This window comes from Xenopus laevis, chromosome 5S, assembly GCF_017654675.1.
Source record: "Xenopus laevis strain J_2021 chromosome 5S, Xenopus_laevis_v10.1, whole genome shotgun sequence".
In the NCBI taxonomy this organism is placed as follows: domain Eukaryota; kingdom Metazoa; phylum Chordata; class Amphibia; order Anura; family Pipidae; genus Xenopus; species Xenopus laevis.
Genome location: NC_054380.1, coordinates 7079701 through 7098363, shown reverse-complemented (window position 1 = coordinate 7098363; position 18663 = coordinate 7079701). Strand labels below are relative to the sequence as shown.

At 41.7% G+C, this 18663-nt stretch overlaps 1 protein-coding gene across 2 annotated transcripts; it reads right to left on the bottom strand.

Annotated features, from left to right (window-relative positions):
* Positions 1-604: 604 nt before the first annotated feature.
* On the bottom strand, positions 605-18174 carry znf318.S (zinc finger protein 318 S homeolog). Of its 2 annotated transcripts, none has more exons than XM_018264887.2 (10): positions 17450-18174; positions 14978-15096; positions 10213-10459; positions 6862-8415; positions 5994-6093; positions 5518-5786; positions 4718-5215; positions 4439-4532; positions 4233-4351; positions 605-4093 (listed from the first exon to the last, which is right to left on the bottom strand). In XM_018264887.2, exons 1-10 carry the CDS (start codon positions 17918-17920, stop codon positions 1826-1828), a joined length of 5739 nt encoding a protein of 1912 aa, XP_018120376.1. In that variant the 5' UTR covers positions 17921-18174; the 3' UTR covers positions 605-1825. The 2 variants fall into 2 exon arrangements, with proteins under 2 accessions (XP_018120376.1, XP_018120378.1); XM_018264889.2 differs by lacking the exon at positions 17450-18174 and adding an exon at positions 16688-16844.
* Positions 18175-18663: the final 489 nt, after the last annotated feature.

The following is an 18663-nucleotide window of genomic DNA, read 5'->3' as shown; positions in this document are numbered from 1 at the left end:
GGTCTAAGGTTTCCTGGTGGGCTCACGGTCTAAGGTTTTCTGGTGGGCCCACGGTCTAAGGTTTTCTGGTGGGCCCACTGTCTAAGGTTTTCTGGTGGGCCCACTGTCTAAGGTTTTCTGGTGGGCCCACTGTCTAAGGTTTCAGACACAGTTTCCAAAAACTGAACACAGGCCTGAGCTGGCAATCTGTAGATTATGTAGATTGTGGCTATTTGGGCCTGTGTGTTCCAGAAATGCCAGGGCTGAGGAAGTACTGCAGATCTAAGTGCCATTAGCTAATGAGGTCCTGCTGTTTAATATGAGATTTACCAGCATCTTACTAATGTTTTAACAGCTTGTTTTTCCCAAAAGTATGAATGTTGTGGTAAACCTACACTGAAGTGGAGACGGTAAAACAGAACACTGCAGTAAGACAAACAATCTCAAAATGACTCAACACTATAGGTCGGTAATCTATTTTCTATAGACAACATACAACGTTGAGGCATCAGCAAATTTATATTTTTAAGACAATGGAGGGAAAAAAAGTATTTTAAACTTTAAAACACAAGGATTGTTCATTACAAATATCTACCATTCTTAAACAGAAAAATGGAAAGCAGCATACGTTTGATCACCTACTTTTATTAAAAATAATATAATAAAACAACACATTTTCTACAGATGCAATGGACTAAGTGCTGCAATTCAGGTCACAGTAGGTTTGCAGTAAAATGGAGGCAAGAACAGTCCAATGTGTCAGCAAACAATATTGTTTACATGACGTTATAACGCAGAACTGCAAATAAAGACGGTCTCAGAAGATGATAGAAGTCCACATTCAGTTAACAGATTTACTGGCAATGCAACCGCAACGTGAAATCCTTCAAATTTAAAGAGAGAGAGAGAGAGAAAAAAAGTTTGATAAGGAGCAAGGTGATCAGAATCAACACATTTACATTATTACAGCAAGAAAATTGTATTATCTAAGCAGAATCCAATATCTACAACATATTAGCATCCATACTCAACACAGGGCAAAATATGATCAGGTCAGATACGGAACTAAATCATCTACTAAGCTGGAAAGTGAACACAGCAAGTAGTTCATTGGTCAACTTCAAACATGAAATTCTTTAAGCAAACTTTAAACAGATTTCACAATAGGGCCTAAAATAACATTTTGAGTATTTACAGGACAACTTTAGTTTAAAGGTACAAAAACAACAGGGTACAATGACGTTAAAACGACTTTCAGCTCATAATGAAAAGTATTTGGACAACAGAAGCAAAACTGATTTTATACTTTTGAACATTAATCAAATGAACTTCAAGCTGTAGGTATCAGAGAATTCAGGGCTTTCTTTCTTTACCCCATTTGCAGTAGATCAGGCCATCTTCAGGCAGGTATCTACACAATTATTCTAATACAATTATGTACGTCAATATATACAGGCTTGGTAAGGAACACAAAGACAAATCAAATCTTTCCCAGAATGCACAAAACATTTCCTTTAAGAGAAAAGGTCTTCCTTGGTTGTTCTTTTACTGAAGGACGATAATGACCAGGTTCACTGCTTATCTGCTCTGCATTTCCACTGCATTTTGTTTATCGATGCCTGTGCGAAAAGATAGAAAATACCTCCCAGACTGATCTGCGTGTAAAAAGTCCAAAAGTAATATACCATCTACCTAATTTCTTGGTGTGGCTAGGGGCTAAACTGGTAACATTATATACAAATACCCAAACCTCATGAAATACGCAGGTTACCTTAGAATACAGGTGAAAGGAAAACAATATTGAACTCTTAATATTAACAAGATGGATTTTACCGTTTTCTATGGTTTAATCAGACTCGTCACAAGTAGTTAATACAGACAAGTCCTCTTCCATGGTAAAATCATCTACTGGTAAATCCACTTGACCTGCGCCTTTTTTTGAAGAAACCTTGTGTAGCTGTCCTGTAGAATACAAGGGTTTAGGAGAGTACCTGCTTGCAGTCACTGGTGTCTTATGGGCACCATAAGAAGATGAAAAGTACCCATGTCCATAAACAGGACTGGAACTTGGATATGAGGATGAATCAGGAGCTTCTGGTGCATCCTCACAAGCCATATTTGAATCATCTAACTCTTCTGTGGCGGATACTGCTTGCGCTACAGTTGGTTTTGAAATCCCAGAAACAACCCTTTTTATTGGGGCCGCGACTATTTTAACATGTAAAGGAGTCACTGTTGATTCCTCCATAGCTACATCTTGGTCTTCAGAAGTTGTCAAATCTTCAGGGTCGTCTTCAGTAGATATAAATTTATAGTAAGAGTCCAGTTCATCTTGCATTTTCTTACTAGCTTCAGGTTTACATACAGAAGTCGGTTGCTTTTTAACTTGGGTTGATGGTTCTATTTTTTTCAAAGAGTCCTGCTCTTTATTTACACTTGAATTCTGAGCTACTGTAGAGGCATTTGGAACTACTGCAGATGTTATCTTGATTTCATTACGGGCAAAACCTGGCATATGTCCAAACAAAGATGTTGATAGGGCAAGAGGAGCCCTTTTAAACTTCTGATTCAACTGTACAGTACTGCTGTAACTGGACACAGGTTTAGTAGGAGGCATATTTGGGGTAGTAGATGCAGGGAATAATAAAGGCTTTGATTGAGGCTGTGAAACACTTAGGGGCTTGGTTGTTACAGTTGCTGAACTTGGCTTGGCATCTAAAGGTTTTGAGAGGTTAGCACAACTTTTAGAAACAGGAGTATTTGGTTTGGATTCGGAAGTGTATTTTTCTTTTGAAAACAAAAATGGTGTGTTTGCCTGTCTAGGTGCAGAAGTGCTTCCAGAAACAGTCGCTGATTTTAATTCTGCTTTGTCAGATTTAACAGATGTATTGTTATTAGACACTGTCGGAATAGAAGGTGCCACAGATCTGGGCACTTGAAAATGAGGCTTCTCACTAGAACTCGGATACGTATTTTTAATTTTTGAATCATTCTGATCTTTGGATGTACTGCTTGAAATCGGGACTGTCTTGGTGCCGGAAGTAGTAACAGATTTTTGTGCTACCAATGGAGTCTTCAAACTCTCATCTGGCTTCAAAGGAGGATTTTCCACTTTTTTCAGTTCGCTGTTTGGGATGCTTGGTTTAAAGTCTATTTCGCCTGGAGTAGAGGAAACCAACTTTTTGCTAGGATCTGCCTCGGGTTTATTGGAAAAGAGATCATACAAATGAGGAGATTCTTTTAGCTTCTGTGTTTCTTTTGCATTGCTTGATGGAGAGGTCTTTTGATTTTCAGCTTTCATATTTGGAGTAGTTTCCTCTTGCTTTTTGTCTGCATAATTTGTTTCCTTCAGGAAAACCTGTTGGCCTCCAAATGCTTTCGAAATCGCTTCCTGTGGTAACACTCCCTCATGTTTAGATTTTACAACTGGTAAAGGCTTTGAAAAAGAACTGGAAGATTTTATGGATAAAAAGGTATTAAGAGGGGCCGGTTTGCTTACAGATGCTGAACTACTTGTCTTCCTAAGCACTGCCATAGGAATGGGCAAGTTAGGTCTTACTGACCCCTGTGAAGCAGAAGTTGGTGAAGCAGAAGTTGCAGATTTAGTAGCTACAGAGTTAGTAGTTGCAGAAGTCAAGTTGCTTCCTTGGGAAGGAGGTTTACCCAATAATTTTATTTCAATTGCCTTTTGTTTAGCTGGAGGACTATTACTTTCCTCCTCTTTTGGGTTCTCCTGAGTAACAGTGGGGCTTTCAACTTTTGATGCGGTAGAAGCAATAGCAGAAGCTGTACTAATCTGGCTTTTGTTCTCGTGTGCCCTCCAGGTGAACTTGCCGAATGTTTTAGCAGGCATCTCTTTCTCTGGCTTAGAGATTTTCTTGGGGTCTGATATAATTGGCTCGATAGGCTTTCTCTTCCGACTATCTTCCTCCTCTTTCTTGGACCTTTTAGATTTATTTTCTTGCTTAATTTCATGTACAATCTCCTCTACTTTCCGCTTTTGCTCTATCGGTTGCTTTCGCTCAGTCTCTTTAATGGCAGCTAAACTAGCTAAACTAGTTTTCTTCATTTCCTGTCTAATTCCTTCATAGGTTGGGTTTTCCTCTGTATGTTTCTGTAGAAAAAAATGTAAGTAGTTCAGTATAAATACACAGCAAGAGCAAAAAGTGTGTCTTACTAAGATGCCATGTAAACTCGAGTTGCTTTAAAAAAAAAAAAACTAATTAACTGAAAAAACTGTTTTACAGACACACCTTATATTTTTTATTATGAACAAATGATTTTAAATGCTCCTCTACAGAGCTTTGATCTGCACACAGCTCTTCGCATAGCTCACAGTAGTATGCATTTGTAGGAAGCAGGAACTCTGCACCTGTAACACAAAAGGTATGATGATCCATGTTAGAAATGCATTACAGAGTAGAAAACAGTCCTTAACAAAAAGTAGGCTTAAATGTACCTCTAAACGGAAGAGAAATGGTCTGCTTCCCACGCTGCTTCAATTTAGGGGCACTATCCTTAGCCCAGGGACGGTTTTCTCGGTTACCACTTGCCTATTTACACAAAGAAATAACGGTTTAGACAACAGTAAAATGGTTTTGTGCAACACAAACTTCTAGCATTCATGTTTTACCTGCTACAGCAAGTTAATAGATTTCCTGTGCAACCCAAGATGGACTGCCAGCTTCAGGTTTAACCTGAAGTAACTAACATTCAGTAACTGCCTTAATTTCCTTACCTCCATGTGCTTTGTACCATGTAAGTGCAACAAGAAATCAACCAGTTTCAAATGGACTGAGTTGCATTTCTCACACCAATGGCTTCCACCATCATAATATTCAAACAATTCAGAGAGATCAAAGGAATGTTTTTCATCAACTTGGTACGCAGTACTAGGAGATGACTGAGTGGGTCGAGGGCTTTTGGACTTTGACTTTTCACCTCTTGACTTTGGAGAAGTGGACTTCTTTGGCTCTGAGCCATATCTGTCAGAGCTAGATCTTGGAGATTTGGGAGAAGAGCCTCTGTGTTTTGAATGTCTATAAGCCTTTCCGCTGCTGCTTGAAGAGCTTGAAGAACCCCTGGATCGTGACTTAGTGCTAGATTTAACATCTTTGTATTTGATTCCAATATCCCAGCTGTGCTTCTCCTCATCCTTAGTCAATGCGGATTTGCTGGTCTTGGAGGAGGAGGATCCCTTAGAGTCAAAGGTGGATTTCAGATCGGTGTCAGAGCCCTACAACAAAATAAGAATGTTTCAGACAAGGATCATTTTAAAAGGGCTAATAATACAATTCTTAATGACATGTAAAACACGTCCACTGGAATTTGGGTAAAGGCATTTTGTGTGATTATGGTCTTGCCTTTGACAGATTATTTTGTCATTTATAGCACAAATAATTGCATTCAAATCTTTTCAACCAACAAAACATGTACATTTTTAAACTGAAACTTGCACACAACAGGACATTCCTCTTACTGGCCCCCAAGCAAGGGCCAACACCAGAAAGAATGGAAGCTCTTGTGTGCTCCACTTACCTTTGAGCGCAACGGACTGGGTGGACTAGAGGATTTTTCCTTCTTTATAGAAGTCTTCTCAGAGTAAAGTTTTCCAGCCAGTTCAGTAGGTTTGATACCCAGAATTTCTGCCACTTTAGAAAGCTGCTGTTGTTTTTTATTGGCTTCAGCTATTTCCAAATCCAAAGCTTTTATCTGCTTCTGTGCGCTATCTAGTACAGAGTTCAGCTCCTCCAGGAGTGGGTCCTTGTGCCCATATTTCTCCCGTTGCTTTTTTCTCAACAGGACCCCTGTGGTGGTTAAAATAAACAATTACTGGGTGCAACTAAAAAGCTAGTGTAAATTATGTATGTATATATAAATTTATCTCACACCTACATACTATGTACCCACTAGCTGTAATTAAGAGATCATGAAAACCTAACATTTATTTTATGTAAAAGCGAAAACTTCTGGCTTTAATCACATGTACCTGACACTAAAGGAATATGTCTCACCTTGCTGGAGTCGAAGTTGCTCTACCTTTGCAACTAGAGTGTGCAGACTCTCCTTCCGCTTGCTCTGTTCTTTCTTTATAGCCTCCAGCTCATCGAGCACCTTCAAGAAATACAAGGCTCTCTTTTACATTATAGTAAAGTATATGCACAGTTATAGCCTGAGTTGGCATGAAGGATACCATAATGAAAATTGAAAGTCTTATTTTTACAGTGGATTAAACCAAAGTGTGCTACTTTGTTTCTGGGCTTTCCTGGCTAGACTCTATGGTGCATGCCGACCAGCACAAGTACCACAGAGATTACAACTACATGTTATGGTGACCATGCACTGGCAGATATCATGCAATATGCAACTGGTTGGTCGGAACCAGATACCATAGAATAGGCAATACAAAGTATGTCCATCTTTCCATCATTCTATTCATTTGGCCAGCATGAAATAAGGCTGCATCTCATTTTGCTTCCTCATCTGCACTGGCAGAAATTTATATATTGAGGCACAAAGGCCCAGGTACACTCTAGTGTGCCTTACCCTTACTACTCCATAACATAATTATTATGGGCATTATAGCCGCACGTTAGTGCTCTGTATCATGAGTCTTGGGGATTATAATTATAATATAGTTATAGCAGGACTGTAACTGGAGGCTCACAGTCCAGATGTGCCCCTCAAATATATTTTTTATGGCTTCAGCTGCCTGTGAGCTTTATAGACTACTATATAGAACATCATCGCTTTGACAAAATGCATGTTCGAGAACCCGATTATGTCAGCTAATTTGACTATTACAGAAAGCCAGAGAACAATGTTGGTCTTGAAAGATACAAATGATAAAAAAAAAATGCCTATAAGCACTGTATAGCTCACCTTTATTTTTTCAGCCTCCTTGTTTCTGCGATCCTGATCTAGTTTTGTAAGGGAGGGTGTTAATGTTGTTGGTGCAGTTGTTGAAGGAGGTGCATCATTTTTGACAGGAACTTGTATATCCTCTTTTGTTTCAATAATACGGAGGTTGCTGCGTGTAAGAACAGGAGGTGGTACCACCATGTTACTTGGAGGTGGTATGTGAGTAGGTAGAGAAGGGTGGATATGGCCATACATTGACCAACTGGAGGTTGGGTAGGCTACGTAAGGATTGTAGGGATTGTAGCTAGGGGGATGTACTGAGGGAGCCATGCCATATCCTGATAGCATCTGAGTTGGTGGGTAGGAAGCATACATGGGAATCTGAGAAGTACTGACAGGCGGAGGTGCTTGCTCTGCCTGAAGATTTGCTGTGGTTGCAGGCACTGGTATTTCGACTTTGGGTGCGGCCATGGGTGGTGTCTTCTCTTTAACAACAGGAATGGGCATAGGCACCTGTTCTGTGTTTATGGGTGACTGAGAAGGCTCTCTTTCATTATCCTTTTTTCCAGACACGGATACACCAGTTTTGGACCCTGAATCAGCAGAGGCTGTATTGCTTATACCATGGTGAAGCTCAGGTGTCTGTTTCTGTTGGGGTGCTGGAAGAGATGGCTTCTGGGCCACTGGGGGAGATGCTGGTGGTTGTTTAGAAAGTTGTCTGGGCACTGGTTGCCATGGCTGCTGGGAAGCTGACTGGGGTGGCTGCTTTGTTGCTGGTATGGGTGACTGTGTGGATGCTGCTTGGGGAAGCTGCTTAGATGCAGGCTGAGAAGGCTGTTTGGACACCGGTTGAGTAGACTGTGGAGCTGGTTTTTTACCATGAAGCCGCTCCTGGGTTCGAACAGCAAGTTTGCCAATTTCTGCCACACCAATATCCAAGCCAATGGTCTTCAACAAATCATGGATTTTCTCAAACTCCTGGGTATTCGGGTCGTCGTTTGCCGGAGGGGTTGCAGGAGTTTCTGCAGGGGCAGCTTTTGATGATTCCTCATTTTGTTTTTTCCCCTGTTCATCACCATAAAGGAATAACTCTTCATCTTCTACTTCTGAAACGTTCCTTTGGTTCTTTGGACTGCCAATGGATTCTTTTACTTTATCAGGAATAGGAAATAAGGCTTTGGCCTCTTCCTTAGCCTGATCACGTGGCAAAAAAAAAGAATCTTTTTTTTCTGCTGTTTTGTAAGAAGGGTCCACGGAGTCTGAAAACGGTTTCATGGAATCACCGCTAAACGGGAAATTATCCATTTTATGACCATGTGACAACTGGTTGCCATTCTTATTTCCTAACTCTGGTATTTTATTATTATCTGATTGAGACAGAGAGGGTCTGGAATTGCTGCCTGGTGGGGCCACAGTAGGGATGTTCATCCTGCTGGTGCTCAAACTGTCTGATTGGAGAGTTTTGTCAGTTGCTCCCTGTTGTACGACTGTTCTGCTGGCAGAATCCCCAGAAGACTCTGAAGAGCTAAAACTCCCCAGCATTGGAATTTCTTTGCTATTTAAATAACCAGCCACCTGTTATAAAAAAAACGAAAAAAAACAAAGAAGTTTAGGAATGAAAAAAAATTAAATTCCAATAAATAACATGCATTTAAATATAAACATTATGTCTTTTTGTGAAGACCACGGGGTAGAGGTTTAAAAAAATGGCTGCCTTACAAGAAGGCCCAAAGCAGTGGAAGTGCAGGCCTAATGTTTCATTGTGTCAGGGACTGATATGAATGAACAAATATATTGAAAACAGCCATTGTTGGAGCTGCCAAATTGTTTGTCACAGCATGGGGACATTCTCCATTAACGTCCCAAAAATGGACAAGGTTTTTCTGATTTTCTGAGATCGAGAATTTTTGAGTTAAGGTAATTAGCTTGTTAGGGCCCCCTCAAATGGCCAAATACAACTAATAAGAAAAGGAATGTTTGTTGAACTGTCCAAGCGAATAATAATAATATAGCTCCAACCCATATGTATAAATACAAATATACAGAGAAGGAATGTTCTGGGCACACAATAAGCTATACCCTCATACTGTACTGTCTAAGGGAACCAATATGGCACCTCCTCCTCCCATATGTATAAATATAAATATACAGAGAAGAAATGTTCTGGGCACACAATAAGCTACACCCTCATACTGTATGGTCTAAGGCAGTGGTCCCCAACCAGTAGCTCGCGAGCAACATGTTGCTCTCCAACCCCTTGGATGTTGCTCCCAGTGGCCTCAAAGCAGGCGCTTATTTTGGAATTTCTGGCTTGGAGGCAAGTTTTGGTTGCATAAAAACCAGGTGTACTGCAAAACGGACCCTCCTTTAGGCTGCCAGTACACCTAGGGGCGACCAAATAGCCAATCACAGCCCTTAATTGGCATCCCCATGGACTTTTTCATGTTTGTGTTGCTCTCCAACTCTTTTTTACATTTAAATGTGGCTCACGAGTAAAAAAGGTTGGGGACCTCTGAAGGGAATCAATATGGCACCTCCTCCCCCATATGTATAAATACTAATATACAGAGAAGGAATGTTCTGGGCACACAATAAGCTATACCCTCATACTGTACTGTCTAAGGGAATCAATATGGCACCTCCTCCCCCATATGTATAAATACAAATATACAGAGAAGGAATGTTCTGGGCACACAATAAGCTACACCCTCATACTGTACTGTCTAAGGGAATCAATATGGCACCTCCTCCTCCCATATGTATAAATACAAATATACAGAGAAGGAATGTTCTGGGCACACAATAAGCTATACCCTCATACTGTACTGTCTAAGGCAAACAATATGGCACCTCCTCCTCCCATATGTATAAATACAAATATACAGAGAAGGAATGTTCTGGGCACACAATAAGCTATACCCTCATACTGTACTGTCTAAGGGAATCAATATGGCACCTCCTTCCATATGTATAAATACAAATATACAGAGAAGGAATGTTCTGGGCACACAATAAGCTATACCCTCATACTGTACTGTCTAAGGCAAACAATATGGCACCTCCTCCCATATGTATAAATACAAATATAAAGAGAAGGAATGTTCTGGGCACACAATAAGCTATACCCTCATACTGTACTGTCTAAGGGAATCAATATGGCACCTCCTCCCATATGTATAAATACAAATATACAGAGAAGGAATGTTCTGGGCACACAATAAGCTACACCCTCATACTGTACTGGGAATCAATATGGCACCTCTCTGCAATATATATATATAAATACAAATATGCAAAGAAAGTAAGTTTCAGATACACAATAAGTTTTCCCTCATCCTGTATTGTCTACATATAAATATTGTTGTCACATACCTTAGTAGAAGGGTCTCCAGTCATCTGTTCAGGCTCAGCACGCTTTTTCAGTATAGACTTGGGCATTGGCAGTGGTTCATCTAAGGGGCGCCTCAACTCATGTTCCTGAATTCCTGGTATTGCTTGAGCATAACCAGGACGGAGTTGGGAGTCAGAAGTGCCCTGGTAAATGCCCATCTGACTATCAGGCACGGTGCTGGAACTCTGTCCCCTTATATCAGGGGATCTGTCTGCAGAGCCCCGCCTCCTAAAATATAGCGATAAAACCTAGAATAACTGGAAAGCAGCGGTGATTTCTTAGCACATTACTTCTGCCTCATACATTTAACCAAGGAAGATAAAAATATTAATTTCATTCTTTTTGTTAATGTCAGTTTTTACCCCTAAAAAGTGTTTTATTTTCCATTGCGATTAGTGTGAGTTCTGTGTAATTACTTTCTTTACTTTTGGTGATTTTATTCCAATTTCCAGTTCCGTACTGCTCCACCAGACTAGCGGAACTGGTATTCTGACCACCAGTCTCACTAGGCAATAATAAGATTTTTTTCATTCCATTTCACATTGTTCTTTTGCCCATTGTGTATTTTGCTTTTGGTGATTTACAATCCTATACATACTGGGAGCACAAGCTATTAGGACAGAGATGCACGTTGAGATCCGGGGAGATTTAGTCGCCCGGCAACAAATCCACTCTTATTCGTGCGTCTAATCTCCCCGAACTGCCTTACCGCCGGGTAGAATGTAAATCGCCGGCAGGATGGCACTAGGAGCCTTTCGTTTGCCTCACGAGGAAACTTCGGCGACTTCGGAAAACGAATCGCTCCGAGTGCCATCCCACCGGCGATTTAGATTCTAGCCAGTAAGAGAGATTAGACGCCCGAAGAAGAGTCGATTTGTCGCCGGGCGACTAAATCTCCCTGGATCTCCACTTGCCTCTGCCCTAAATCCATCTTAAATTAGCAGTTTAGAGAAGAAAGACATTTTTACCCATTTTAAAATGGTCATAGTTGTACGTAGTTTTCAAAAATATACCATTTACTGTGGTCGACTTGCTGTTCGGGGCTCTTTTACAAAACACAAGTTTCAGTGCACAATGTATTTGCACGATTTTAATTTTAGCGGTCTCTGCATGCCACATCATTTCTAAATCTTAAGCATATAACTGTTAAGAGGATTCCTGGGATTCATACTGGTTTTGTAATTTGGACATAAGATACACACACACAGCAGATAAGATGCTGTAAAGCTCAAGTTTTTTCTTGAAATGCCATATTTACCAATTTTAAAATTTATCAAAATGTGTACTTTGCATAAATATATGGTTTTCCAGAAAGACTTAAGGTGCCCATACATGGAGAGATCCGCTCGTTTGGCGATGTCAACAAACGAGCGGATCTCCCTCCGATATGCCCACCTTGAGGTGGGCAATATCGGCTGATCCGATCGTGGGCCCTAGGGCCCAACAATCGGATCCTAATGATGCCCAAACGGGCGGTCGGATCGCGGGACCGCATCAACGAATAGATGCGGCCGCGATCCGATGGGATTTTCTGTCCCATCTGATCGAGATCTGGCCGACTTTCGGCCAGATCTCGATCGGGGAAGCCCGTCGGGGGGCCCCATACACGGGCCAATAAGCTGCCGACTCAGTCTGTCGGCAGCTTTTATCGGCCCATGTATGGCCACCTTTATTGTTGGTGTTGCAATCTGAAGAATGGTTATTTCTGGCACGGTGCGTGATCTCTGCACTTTTCAATAGATCTACATTGTCAATAAATGTAGATATTAGGGATGCACCGAATCCACTTTTTTGGATTCGGCCGAATCCTTCACGAAGGATTCGGCCGAATACCGAACCGAATCCGAACCCTAATTTGCATATGCAATTAGGGGTGGGAAGGGGGAAAAATTTTTCTTCCTTGTTTTCTGACAAAAAGTCACGCAATTTCCCTCCCCGCCCCTAATTTGCATATGCAAATTAGGATTCGGATTCGGTTCGGCTGGACAGAAGGATTCGGCCGAATCCAAATCCTGCTGAAAAAGGCCGAATCCTGGCCGAATCCTGGATTCGGTGCATCCCTAGTAGATATATAAATGAGCGCATATTCTATATTAGTATATCTTATTAAAATGCAAGACAGCTGATGGCTGTACTACCCCAACTGGAAATGGGGCAGGTGTATGATCACATTACCCACGTTACACAAACTGCAAATTCGTTACCACTACGCTAATTCGCTAAAATGCAAAGTTGCGTCTCAGCAGCCGAACGCTGGTGAATTTTCACCATCATTATTTCGGCAGGGCAAAAATTTCATAGTGCTCATTTCTGCCTAGCAAAACTTCGTTAGTACTCTTACACCGATTTGAAAGTGGGTAAATTAAGACGTATGGACATCTTAATTAGTGATGTTGGTGCAAATGCTTGAAGTGGCCACTTTTTATTATATGAACCTGAATAAAGACAAAAGAGATCCTCTAATGTCCTACACATGAGCCCACCCTAAAACAAATGTTCCATGCCCCTCAAATGTCTGGGGAGAAATTTTTAATCGTTCGGACTTTTGAAGGCAATTCCGCTATAAAAAAGTAAAAGTCACCGGTGTTTTTTTTGCACAACTTCAATGAATTTGCGGTATACAGGATATGATGTCACTGACATTGGTGGCGAAGTAAACTCTGGTGAAAGAGGAAACGTTCAGTAAAATTCACAATGTGCCACAATGTCTGCAATAAACAAGATGAAGTGTGAATTGGTGTGCTTCTTCCCCTTACATTGCTTAGTACTTATTGCCTACAGTCAGCAGCCATAAATCAGAAGGCTTTGGCTAGGGTCACACAGGGATAAAATTAGCCTGATAAAATCCGCAGGCAGATTTCAGCCCCCAAACACTAACTGAATCCTCTTTAGTTTTTGCATCTGGAAGCCTTGCGTCAGCTCCAGCGCCAACACACTCGGTGGATATGGGCTCAACATGCCAAGTCTTGGCCAAAGTGTGTTCATGCTAGAGCCAAAACAAGGCTTCTGGACACGAACACAAAAGAGGATTTAACAAGGGGTCGGGGACTGAATCTGGCTGTAGATTTTAGAAAGCCGATTTCGGCCCTGTCTGGCTCTTGCCTTTCTCATGTCACTGATAAGTTGGGTGGGTGATTAGACCAGATGTGGTCAGTGAAAAGACTTTAGGGCAGAGACACACGCTGCTATTTCAGGAGATTAGTCGCCCAGGGACAAATCGCTTCTTCTCTTGGACAACTAATCTCCCCGAACTGCCTTCCCGCCGGCAACAATGTAAATCGCCCTCTTTCCGAAGTTGCCCGAAGTTTGCCATCCCGCCGGCAATTTACATTCTAGCCGACAGTAAGTCGCTGGGCGTCTAATCTCCTGAAATAGCAGCGTGTGTCTCTGCCCTCATCACCAAAGGAACACTATAAAGATAAATACTTAACACTTTTACCTGCAAAAGACACATAAATTGATAAAGATTGATAAAAGGCCAGGAGTAGATTTTTTTTTTTTAAAACCTGCAGATTTTTTTTCAAAAAACTATATACCGTATGTAGTTTGATTAAACATGTTTAGGTTGTACCAGTCATATTGTTAAAGGGGTGGTTCACCTTTTGATTAACTTTTAGTATCTTATCGAATGGCCATATCATTATTTATTTTTTATACTTTTTGAATTCTTTGCCTTCTTCTTCTTGCACTTTACAGCTTTCAAATAGGCGTCGCTGACCGCCTTCTCAAAAACAAATGCTCTTTAAGGCTACAAATGTAGTTACTGCAAATTTTTATTCCTTATATTTCTATTTAGGCCTCTCCTATTCATATTTCTGTCTATTATTCAAATCAGTGCATGGTTGCTAGGGGAATTTGGACCATAGCAACCAGATTGCTTAAAATGCAAATTGAAGAGCTGCGGAATAAAAATCTAAACTCAAAAACCTTAAAGGGATACTGTCATGGGAAAACATGTTTTTTTTTCCTCAAAACGCATGACTGGGGGCAGCTGGGAAACTGACAATATGTCTAGCTATATGTCAGATTTCAAAATTGAATATAAAAAAATCTGTTTGCTCTTTTGAGAAATGGATTTCAGTACAGAATTCTGCTGCAGCAGCACTATTAACTGATGTGTTTTGAAAGAAACATGTTTTCCCATGACGGTATCCCTTTAAATAATAAAAAGTGAAAAACAATTGCAAATTGTCTCAGAATAGCACTCTTTACATCATGCTAAACATTATCACAAAGGTGAACAACCCCTTTAATATGCGTTTGATTTTGGCTGTGATAGGTGCCCTTTAAGGGCACAGACACACGCTCAGATTCGGGGGGAGATTTAGTCACCAGGCGATAAATTGCCTCTTCTTCGGGGGGAACTAATCTGCCTGAACTGCCTCCCGCCAGCTAGAATGTAAAATGCCGACAGGCTGGCACTTCGTTTTCTGAAGACGCCCAAAGGCAACTTCGGACGACTTTCGGAAAAAAAAGCGCACACATCTGCACAGATTGAAGCCGGTGGGAGGCAGTTTAGGGAGATTAGTCGCCCCAAAAAAGAGGAGATTTGTCGCTCCCCGAATCTGAGCATGTGTCTATACCCTATTTATAAGTTGTGTTAGGATCCTATGTAGGTGTGTGAGCTGTCAGTACCTGTGGTGGATACACGTTACTGCTCTGCAGGATTCAGGGAGTGAGTTACAGTTTCACTAAGCCAGTATTGACAAAGGTACTAAACCATTCAAGCATTCCCCGCATACTTACCCTTCAGTAGCTCTGAGACTTGCCAGGGAGGGGTGTTCAGGGGGCAAGTGTAAGGGGTCCGGTCGGGAGGAAGGAATATCGGCAACTTTATCAGAAAGGTAACTGGGAGAGTAGCGACGCTGCAGAGAAACAAAGAAACATTTAGAGGCTCAAAGAACAACTGATGAACAATAATCAGACTGGGATAAGATCACATTATACTGACTCTGACTGCTTAATAATGGTGATGTCATGGACCCACAAAGTGAGCCTGTCCACAAACAGTTGGGTCACAGAACAGATATTACAGCACTCACATGACAAATATTACTCTTTTTTTTATGGAACAGTAACATCAAAAAATGAAAGTGTTTAAAAGTAATACAAATATAATGCAGTGTGGCCTTGCACTGGTAAAACTGCTGTGTTTGCTTCAGAGACACTACTACTACTGTACCCCCACCAGAAATATAGACTTTTCCCAATTACTTTCTATTTTCTATTGGTCACCGTTTGTCCAATATTAAAGTGTAAACTTTCATTTTTCATCTTCTAAAGCAGCTCTCAGGGGGGGGGTCGCCGACTCTTTAACTGATCTAAACTGATACATTTAGTTGTTAGAGGCAGCTGTTAGAATTGATACAATAGTAGCTAATATTCCAGAGATGCTGCTGAGAAATGGATCAAATTGTAACAATTCAGATGCTCCTGGATCACTGAGCTGCCAGACAAACACCAGAGACACAAACATTAAACTTTATAAGGAGACATATAGGATAAGTAAAAAAAAAAAAAAACGAACTAAAAAAAAAAAAAATAGGCAATTATAAGTAATATATGGTTTTGCTTTTACATGGTGCTAAAAATTATTATCTTTAAAATTAGCCCCTTTGTTGGAGCTCCCTATAGATGTTCTCTGGTCCGTTTTAAATAAGTGGTGGGCGTGTCCCTGGCAGAAGCACAGTAGGAGGGGACAGCCAATCACAGCCCTGCAGTCACACAAGCACAGACAGGCTTCAGTTCCCTATCAGGTCCTGCTAGCTGCTGATTGGTTCCTGTCCTACAGTGCAGTGAGCGGAGTGCACAGCCTGGGAATTCAGGGAGCAGGAAGTGGAAGAGAAGGGAGGGATTATTAGGGTTTTTGCAGAAATATTCAATAAATCAGCCTGAGACACTGCTTTTTTTTAAGCACAATTTTTCTATATCTAAATGAGTATAATGCACTGGTACATTCTTATTTTTTACACAATACGTTTCCTTTAAACTTTACAATTTTGGGAAAACTGCAAAAAATAAAAGATGGAAAGTAATTGAAAAAAGTCTTTGTTTATGGTGAACAATCTAAAAACAAAAAGTGTTTGGAAGGGCGAACAACCACTTTAATGAAAGTTTCTAATGATTATGGGGGTGGGGGGCGTAAGATGAAAAAGAAAGCAGTGCTTAGGCTGAAGGCAGGTACGTATTGCCCCTTTCTCGAAAACACGGAGCACCAAGGAAGCCAGCGTCCATTTGTTAAAAAAATAGAAATGTATTGATCATAGTTAAAATCCAAAGACAGCATGTCCAAACACTCCTATTGGAAAATAGACCATACTACATAATCTAAATGGACAATAAAAAAGTAACATATACTTAAAGGAGAAGTTAACCCCTTCGGCGCTAAAAGCCCTCCCCTTCCCACCTGGCCTACCACCCCCCCCCCCGGGCATATGCCCCTAAGTTGCTACTTACCCCTCGGCGCAGGTCTTGTCCATGGAGTTCACAGGCGCCACCTTCTCCCATGCGATCTTCTACCTGGATTGCCTGGCGTTTGGCGGAGCATGCTCAGTAGGAGCATTTGCCGGTTCAGCTCTACTGCGCATGCGCCGAAAGTCATGAAGTTTCCGAAAAAAGAAATCAGAAAACTTTGTGGCTTTTGGCACATGCCAGGCATTTGCCCGGGGGGGGGGGAAGGGTAGGAGCAAAACAGGGGAGGGGAGGGATTTTAGCGCCGAAGGGGTTTTGTTCTCCTTTAATACATATGTACAAATCCAAACAGCTCCCAAAATAGATATCTTCAGATACATGTAACACTTGCTCAAATTAAATATGAAAAGCTGAAACCCTACCAAAAAAAAAAAGAAAAAAACACCCATACCAAAAAATAGAAAAGAAAAAACGAAAAGAAAAAGAAGAAAAAAGAAGAAATTGACAAAATGTCTAGCCCCATGTCAGATTTCAAAATTGAATATAAAAAAATCTGTATGATCTTTTGAAAAATGGATTTCAGTGCAGATTTCTGCTGGAGTAGCACTATTAACTGATTCGTTTTGAAAAAAACAAATTCCCATGACAGTATCACAGAAAGGTGAACCGCCCCTTTAAGAAGGCAATATTTTCGCTGCCTCGTACCAAGATTGCTCCGCAGACTCGCAGAGACGCGCATGGGCGGGGTTATAACCCTATTGTGTTACACAGTAGCGCGGGGGAGGGGCTAAATCGCCGCACACTCACCAAGTCGCTGCTCTCTCGCTCATACTTGTAGCTGTGGGACTGAGATTCGTGCCCGCGGCGGGAGTAGGGAGAAGGGCTGCGGCGGCGGGAGTAAGGAGACCTGGAGCGGGACCGACGGTGTCTGGAGCGAGAACGTCCAGAGCGACGCGAGTGCCCCCCGGATCTAGATCTGGATCGACGCGGTCTAGAACGAGAGCGACCTCGGGATCTGGAACGCCGCGGTCTGGAACGGGACCGGCCCCGGGATCTTGAACGGCGCGGTCTGGAACGGGACCTAGACCGTCGCCTGCCGGGGGAGCGACCCCGAGACCAAGAGCGACTAGACCTATCAGGCGAACTCTCCCGCCGAGGGCTGTCCATATCCAGAGTTATTTCTGGGGAAAGTGCGGGCCGCATCGGAGTCCGGTACATGGTTACGGCGCTGACTCTTCCTATCGTTTGCTGTGCACATTTGCGTGTGCGTGATGACATCACTGCCGCGCATCACATTCACTGACAGCGACTCCAGAGCCGCCATCTTGGTACACCCTTGCAAACTGGCCCAACACCTGCGCAGGGCTAGATTGTCGTTTTGCCATTTAAGAGATCACTTGTCCAAATGAATAATCTTTTCAAGATCTAACTCAATTACACTTGAATGCAGAAAGTAAATTTGCAGTACTAGAGGGAGCGGCCAAACTCACTGAAAGAATGGTCAATATTAAAAATTGAATGGCAGCTCCAATAGGAAAGTAACAATGTATTCCATTTTCTCTGTATGGAAATGATTTCCTATTTACAATATGTTAGTGTTTCTTATTTATTTTCAGGTCTGGTGGGATTTGGCTCTGTCCTATGATCTCTCTATTACCAGCAACTAGGGTTGTCACTAGGGTTGTCCTATATTTTTATGCATTTTCCTTATTAATAACAATGGGATCAAGCTTCATTTTTACCGACCAGGCCGGTAAAATACCGGAGAGGTGGCGACCCTACCAGCGTCCTCTCTGGTCTCATTCCCTCCTTCACCCAAACAGAAGCCATGATGGTGAGCGTGGAGAGAACTGAGGAATATTCTACTGCTCTCTCGTCTAAACCAGCAGAAGGTTCCCTGACAGGGTTGCCAGGTCTAATTTCCAAAACCAGCCAAAGTCAGCTACAGAACCAGCCCAAAGATAGCATAATATGCTGTGCAAAAAAAACCTAAAAAATAAATGAATATATGTGAAAATATG